General features: G+C 40.9%; 1 protein-coding gene across 1 annotated transcript; it reads right to left on the bottom strand.

Annotated features, from left to right (window-relative positions):
- Positions 1–104: 104 nt before the first annotated feature.
- On the bottom strand, positions 105–3,806 carry LOC127410803 (gap junction beta-3 protein-like). Its single transcript, XM_051646011.1, has 2 exons — positions 3,703–3,806; positions 105–2,772 (listed from the first exon to the last, which is right to left on the bottom strand). Exon 2 carries the CDS (start codon positions 2,669–2,671, stop codon positions 1,667–1,669), a length of 1,005 nt encoding a protein of 334 aa, XP_051501971.1. The 5' UTR covers positions 2,672–2,772; positions 3,703–3,806; the 3' UTR covers positions 105–1,666.
- Positions 3,807–8,328: the final 4,522 nt, after the last annotated feature.

Here is an 8,328-nt window from a genome sequence, read left to right as displayed (position 1 = left end):
GGGGAAACAAAATCTTTAAGAATAATTTTTATTCCTTTACAGTGATTTAAAATAAAGATCAGCATAAATGTATCAGTATTATAATAAGTGTCTATTTTAAAATGTAATTTTCTGACCAAGAATGCCTTTTATTGCGTTTTAATCACACTCTTGTTCCATGGGTGTTTATTCACTTCTCTTTATTCTATCTGCTTCCTCCTTGTTTCCATGTTTTGAACCAATTTTTTATCAAAGTTTATCTTCTAAAATTAGACAAAATGGCCATTTTTATATATATATATATATATATATATATATATATATATATATATACATACACACACACACACACACACACACACACACTTTATTCATACAGTATCAAAATAAACACACTTTTTTAAAACTTCTTGATTTAAAAGTAATCCAGTATTTACAACACTGTACAGTCACGCTGTTAGTAAATGTCATACAAGACAAGAACCTCTTTACCTTTTTGTCTTCAATTTTGGACGTTTTTGAAAAACAATGAATAGTAGCATGCAAACATTTCATTAAAAAGTACGTTTCAGTGCGTTCATTTACTTTTTGATACAAAGGCAGGGTGTGTAGGACCAATCTCAGCTAAAAATGTTATTTTATAACGAACAAGTCTGAACAAAGTCAGCCTCAACTCCTACAAATCCCAACCAAGTGTAAAACAGATGAGGTTAGTCCACAGGTTGTTGTTGTTTTATAATGAATAATGGAGGAATACATGTTTTCTTGATTTACCATATTATGAGGCCATTGTTGTTTTTTCAGCAGAGGTTTGAATTTGAGTTCAGAGAGAGTACATCCATGTGTGACTGCAGATGAATATCAGCTATGAAACCTCTTTAATCGGATCTTTGTAACAAATACTAAGACATGAGAAAATGAGACAAAAAAAGTTTCAGTAAATCAGTGACACATTTACATATTTTCACATTCAGTGCAGCTCCATCTCCTCCATCCTGTATCTTTTTGTGTGCTTGTGAAGGTGGGGTTTGTGCAAGGTGTGTTCTCAGTGAATGCATTCCTGGTTATTTGATAACACAGCTTTTTCATGGGTTTCACCTTTGTTCTCTTATGTAAGGAATGCTTTACAGAGGGAAGAATAAATTAGAAGAAAATGAATTAATTTTAACTTTTTTAGAATTAGTGATAGACCAATATACAATATATTGGCTTGACAGATAAATTGGTCAATATTTGGCCAGTTTGAAAGTATCAGTATTGTCTGATAACCACCCCTGCGGTATGTATTAGCCTATATCACATATTTATTGCTATAATATCTGTATGCCACATTGTAGCAGCCACTGAAAAACCCATCAGTCAACCACTATTTAGGATCATGGTAACATTAAGAAGGCAGTACTTTGAGCTGGTGTTGGAGCCTAAAGAACTAGGCTGGCAATCAAGACACCAGGTTTGATCCCAGGTAGCAGTGACACAGGAAGTTAATCATCACTGTGTCAATGGGCGAGACACTTAATCCCTGGTATTTCTGGAGCAAAGTTTGCTGCAACTGACAAGGATCCAAGACTGACAGTTTTTGCAAGTCTCCATGGAAGGTAAAAAAACATGTCTAGGAGATTTGAGAGCTTAGGTTTGAAGCCTGTTTTGTGCCTCCAGATGACTTGGTGGAGAACCAAAACATGTTCTAGAGTATATCAGATTGTTTTTTATACATAGGTATTGAGAGATCTGGAGCAGAGGCTCTCATGTCCACACTCTGCCTGTAAGCTGGTTTAAAGGATGGCTTGAGCTCAGATTTAAACTGTGGTTTAGATTCTGGTTTATACTCAGACCCAAACTTTGATTTAGACTCAGGCTTGTACTCAGGTTTAAACTGTGGTTTAGATTCTGGTTTATACTCAGACCCAAACTTTGATTTAGACTCAGGCTTGTACTCAGGTTTATCGTCCAGCTTGTGCATAGGAACAGTGCAGTTACTGTCCTCATCTCTGTATCGTCCATGAAGCAGCGTGTTGCTTCTGTGATGCCTTTTAAACAAGTTGGCACAGAGAATGATGCGTTTGGAGATGAGATAGATAATCTCACAAACACTGAGCACAATGCACAGTGCTGAAGCTCCAACCATGAAGTAGGTGAAGAGCCTTTTCTCTGTGGGTCGGCCAATGTAGCAGTCCACAACATTAGGGCATGGTTGGACTTTACACTTCACCAACCGAGGCAGGTCGAAACTTTCGTAGATGTAATGGAGGATATACAGGAAGGTGATCTCTATGCCAGTCTTGACAAAAAGGCTGATCAAGTAGGTCCACCAAAGTCCACCGTGTTTCTTTCCAGTGTTGTAGTAGAGCTTGGCGCTTTTGCCATGCTTGGCACGATACTTGCGTTCACGTTCATCGCGGTACTTCACGTGCATGACCACCATTAGCGATGGACAGGTGACGAAGATGAGCTGCAGGGCCCACAGACGGATGTGGGAAATGGGGAAGAAGTGGTCGTAGCAGACGTTCGAGCAGCCCGGTTGCTTTGTGTTGCAGTCAAAGTCTTTCTGCTCATCACCCCAAACTTTTTCCGCAGCTACAACGTAAACCATCACTCTAAACACAAAAACCACAGAGAGCCAGATGCGACCAAATGCAGTGGAGTATTTATTCACTCCACTTAGTAGGGCTTGGAAAGTCTTCCAGTCCATGACTCAACTCAAGAAAAGGCCACCTCGCTTTTGTCTTCTCTGAATTCTTCTTCTGATCCTCTTTGACACCAAGTTTGTCTCAGAAAAACAGGTAACACAACCTAGAGACAAAACAGAAATATGAGTGAAAATGTCATTGTGAGAACTCATTCAAACCACATACAATATGCATTAATAAAAGCACATACTGCTTTAAAATATTTTACAGTGAGGGTACACTCAAATCATAAAATTGTAGGACAATATGCAGGAGACAATCAGAATCGATTAAGCCTATACCAGAAAAAGCATTGTATTGTTTAAATCCTAACTTGATCTTGTCCGATTTTAATTTTAGACTTTAGAGAGTAAGAAAGGAAGTTTCTGTAAAATACCTTATTCAGAGTAGCACCTTATTTTATGTTTGACGTGAATGAAAATGAGGCTGTGAGGGTCCCTTTTATAGCATACACTGTATAATGCTGTATAAAGGTCGTAGATCACCTCTAATCTTGACGTGTGTTCTGGAGTTTTTTTGTCAACTTTATTTTTTAAAGATTGCTTTTCAGTATTTCAGTTGTTTCCTGGACGATCAACACCAATTAAACGACGATAAAAAGAGGCTGACTCACAGCCTCATTTTCATTCCCGTCAAAAATTAAATAACGCGCTACACTTAATAAATTCTATATGGCCCCAGAATAATTTCTTGACTATATTTATTGCCGTTTTAGAGCCTTGCCTGAATTAAAAATCCACCAGTAAAGTTTTCCTCAACACTAGAAATAGATTTAAGCTTATAAACCGTGGCTGCCATCAGCTCTTTAACATAAAGGCTAGTTATGCCTAACTGTTGTTCATTTAATAAAATATAAACATACACATGACTTTTAATATTAAAATGATTAATTGAATAGTTATAGAACTAATTAAAAGAGCATCTGTATCGAGCGTTTACACAAAGCTTATAAAGACAGATGTTCAAGAGCAAATATTTTCACTAATTGAACACTGAATCGCTCAAAACTTAAAAAAATGTGTTTATTACTTACTTTTGACGTCTCAATGCTCTTAAAATTCAAAAGCAGTTAAACTCGTCTCTGAAGGTCTCTGTTTGTGGCTCTATGAGTCTGGTTTTGTTAACACGCCTCTGGAGTTTGAGGGTGGAGTCCTTGTGTCTATGTAAAGCCACTGTTATATGACTCCACAAGTTTTTCTTTACTATTTTTTTTTCTTGTGGCACAAGCAAAAAAGTCATGCTCGTTAAGCATAGTCATGGTTAAGTCATTTCCATGGTTTTGCACAATAAATAAAACCAGTGGTGGAGCTAGGGGGTGGCCAGGTTGGCCGTGGCCACCATGGACCGAAGCCTGGACACCCCATTGGACACCGCACTCGCAATTGCCGTTTTGGTCATTTTTTGTCTTAGGCACAATTTAGTTTGGTACTAAGTCTCTGTACAATCGCAGCACACAGGGGACTTAACATGTGCGCAGAGACTTTAATGGCAGCTGGATTTGTGATTCTGAAAAACGAATAAGACAGGAAAACTTGATTCTGATAATAATATGAATGGTTAAGGATTTGGGGCTAGTCATAGCAGTTTTGATCCCAGGTAAGGTAGAAGTGAAGGCTTCCACTATAAAAGTCTCTGTAGTTCCTCAACACCAAAGTGTTGCAGGAGAGATTCAGTTTGTTTACACGTGGAAAGCCCACTGACTCACTGCTAAAGACTTTTGAAGGATGCCAAACCCATATGTGGATGATTTCTGATTCAGGCATGATAAATATGAGCTCTAGTTTTAAAAATGGTTCTCTAAAATTTTCATTGCAGTGAGTTGTCATAAGGACTGTAAATCTTTCCCTGTTCTCAAATCTGAAACGAATGTGTAGTTTTAAGTTATGCATGTCGTGTTCTGTCTGAAATTGTTTGTTCAAGTTGTGAGGAAACAGTATGAAACATTGCAGAAGAAAAAAAAAATGATTGTGCAGGTGGGTTTGAATGTTTTAGAGCAGGAGTCTTCAACAATTTTCGGACCAAGGACCCCTTGGTGGGTAGAGAGACGAAGCCGGGGCCCCTGTTACATATTTTACAAAACTGAGTGTTGAATTTTATGCTTATAAAAACGTGTTTGGTAGGCTACCATATTATTGTATGTACATACTTTATGATGTTTATTTTGCAAAGCTTTTGACATAATCATTAAATAATGTACAGCAGGTATCTGCAATTTTTCTGACATAAGGTGACTTTTTTCATTTTCCTTGTTAATCACTGTTCCATACCCCATTCTTAATAAAAAAAAAGACAGACACAGACAGAGAGATAGCTAGATAGACAGACAGACAAACAGACAGACCCTGCCCACACAGAATATATTTTTTTTTAATAATGCTACTAAAATGGAGTCTTCATCTCATGTGAGTGATCAATTTTATACATATATTTTAAAATAAAATGTCATTAGGAGTAAAACTTTACTATGAGGAAAACAATGACTGAGTGCACCTTTAATTATGTTGAGTTGAGAGTCACCATCTGTTCTGAAAGCAAAATGCAACTAATAATAAAAGAAACTGTAGGATGTCATCTGCTCAACCGCACGCAACTAATAATAAAAGAAATGTCTTGTTCCCTGAGACGAAGGGAACGAGACATTGCATAGCAACGTATATGGGGAATACCTTCTTATACAACCTAATTGAAACCTCTCTACAATAATGCCAATATTCTAATATTGGCTATGTTGTTTGTTTTGGTAGAAACTGTCCGCTATAAAAACTGGTGCACAAACACCATTTCCACAGAATTTCTGACTGAGAACAAGGAGCGCACTCTTGAGTCTTGTAGTGCAGCTAGCATTCGCAATGTCTTGTTCCCTTCATCTCAGGGAACCGAGGTTACGTACGTAACTGAGACTTTCCCTTACGCCTCAGTACAGGGAAGGGAGTTTACTTATAATGAAAGTGCTTGTGACTTTATGGAAAAATGATAACGGCCTGCATGCATGCGAATGTGTTTTGAGAGGACCATCCTGCTGCAAAACATATGTCTTGTAAGGACACACCATTCTTCCATGCCCATGAAGAGGCCATGCCTCTAGTTGAGTGTGCTTTAACACCAGTTGGGCAAGTCTTACCCTTGCATCGACAATCCAGTGAGAGAGCCTTTGCTTGGAGACGGACATTCCTTTTGTGCATCCTCCATAGCATATAATGAGCTGATCAGACAGTCTGATCTGGCAAGTATGCTCAACATATGCATGTAGTGCCTGCACAGGGCATAACAAATGCAATGATTCTTCCTCATCCGAATTAAATGGAGGAGGGAAGAAGGCCTGAAGGTGAACCACCTGTGCTTTGAAGGTTGTGGTTAGGATCTTAGGCACATAGCCTTTTCTAGTTTGACAGTGGCTCTTGAAAGACTGGAGCCAAACTCCAGACATTAATTTTTGACTGATGGTGCATGCAGGTCACCTACCCGTTTTACTGAGGCCAGAGCCAGCACTAGTGTTGTCTTAATGGAGAGCATGTGCAAATCAACAGAGTCCAAAGGCTCGAAGGGGGGCCCTGCGAGAGCTTTTAGGACTAAAGTTAAGTCCCAAGTCGGGACTGTAGCCGGCTGAGGTGGGTTTAATCGTCTTGCTCCCTTAAGAAACTTTATGATTAAATCATGCTTGCCTATAGAGGTGCGGGCTTCATGCGCGTGATAAGCAGAAATATTTGCCACATACACTTTGAGTCCTGCGTCTAATCGCTCTTGAAGAAATATTAGAATTTCATATATAGGGCAGTTTACTGGGTCTTTCCCATGTAAGAGACACCAATCAGTGAATACCTTTTAGTGCGTAGAGGCATCTCGTGGATGGTGCTCTGTCCTGTAAAATGGTGTTCATGACTGAACACATCAGTTCAGGCACGTCTAGTGCACCCCGTGCAGGGGCCACACATGCAGGTTCTACAGCTGGGGCTGTGGATGCCAGATTGTGCCTTGCGCTTGAGAGAGTAGATCCCTCCTCAGTGGTATTTCCCATGGTGAGCTGTACAGCATCTCCATCATTTCCGGAAACCATAGCTGGCTGAGCCATTTCGGCACAACTAATAAAACCGTTTCCTTGTCCTCTCGGACTTTGCATATGACAGAGTGAATCAGGCATACCGGGGGAAATGCATATTTGCGTTTCGCCGGCAATTTGTGTGCCATTGCGTCTGCTCCCAGCAGGGCTTGGGACTTCAAGTACCAGAGGGGACTGTGGGCATTCTCCACTGAGGCAAATAGATAGATTTCTGCTTTGCCGAACATTTCCCAAATCCTCAGTACAGTTTGAGGATGAAGTCTCCATTCGCCCGGTATCACCCCTTGGCGTTACAGTAGGTCTGCACCATAATTCAGGCGTCCTGGGAAATATGTCGCTCTCAGGGAGAGGAGATGATGCTCGTTCCATAGGAGGAGGTGACGCGTCAATCTCAACAGTAGCGGTGAATGAATTCCGCCTTGGTGGTTTATATATGCCACAACTGTCATGTTGTCTGAGTGAACCAGGACGTGACAGCTCACTATTTCTGACTTAAAAGCCTTTAAGGCCAGAAATACAGCCGATAGCTCTAGGCAATTGATGTGCCATGCTTTCTTCGCCCCTGTCCAGGTGCCGAAAGTCGGGTATCCATCGCACACCGCCCCCCAACCTGTGTTGGAAGCACTTTTTCCGTGTTCACCACTTTCCACCTGACAACTTGCCCCAGCGCAACACCTCACTGGTAAAATGCAAGAGCTGTCCGTGGCGGATGCTGCCGCCATAAATCCCAATGCTTTCTGAAACAGATTCAGTGGAAGTTCTACAGACACTGTAGAATGGCTTAGATGCGCTCGCTCATGAGGTGCACGTGCCTGCTCGTGGAGTCGAGGCGGACTCCCAAAAAGGAGATTTGTTGGCTGGGGGAGAGCGTGCTCTTCACCCAGTTCACATTGAGGCCCAAGCTGCTTAGATGCTGAAGCAGTAAGTCTCTGTGCTGGCATAACAGAGCCTCAGTAACAGGCAATCGTCGAGGTAGTTCAAGATGTGTACACCGCTCACTCTCACAGGGGCGAGAACCACATTGATGCACTTCGTGAATGTGCAAGGAGCCAGAGACAGTCCGAAGGGCAGGACTTTGAATCGATACACTGTTCCCTCGAACGCGAGTCTCAAAAAAATCCTGTGATGTCGTACAATTTTAATATGAAAGTATGCATCATTCAGATCTATCGACGCAAACCAATCGTGTGGGCGTACATGCGATAAGATCTGTTTCTGAGTAATCATTTTGAATGGCCGCTTTATGAGTGTGCGATTTAAATGTCTCAGATCCAGGATTGGCTGAAGTCTGCAGTCTTTCTTTGGAACAAGAAAATAACAGCTGTAAAACCCTTTTTGTGCTTGACAATTTGGCACAATCTCTATTGCATTTTTCACGATGTGACTGTGTATTTCGTCTCGTAACACTGGCGCATCTTTGGGTGAAATCGTGGAAGACAGTACGCTGTTGAAAAGGGGTGGCCGGTCTGCAAATTGGATCGTATAACCATGTTCGATCATTTTTTTGCACCCATTCTGAAATACCCGTTAGGGCTTGCCACGTGTCTGTGTAATGGGACAGAGGGCAATTTGGTTTGCTCACTGTATGATATGATGCAACGC

Source organism: Myxocyprinus asiaticus, chromosome 20, assembly GCF_019703515.2.
Source record: "Myxocyprinus asiaticus isolate MX2 ecotype Aquarium Trade chromosome 20, UBuf_Myxa_2, whole genome shotgun sequence".
Lineage (NCBI taxonomy): Eukaryota > Metazoa > Chordata > Actinopteri > Cypriniformes > Catostomidae > Myxocyprinus > Myxocyprinus asiaticus.
Note: the sequence above shows the minus strand (reverse complement) of the source record. Positions and strands in the feature narration are given on the sequence as shown.

Coding starts and splice junctions, on each gene's coding strand:
- LOC127410803 (XM_051646011.1), bottom strand. CDS start 2,671: ATGGACTGGAAGACTTTCCAAGCCCTACTAAGTGGAGTGAATAAATAC.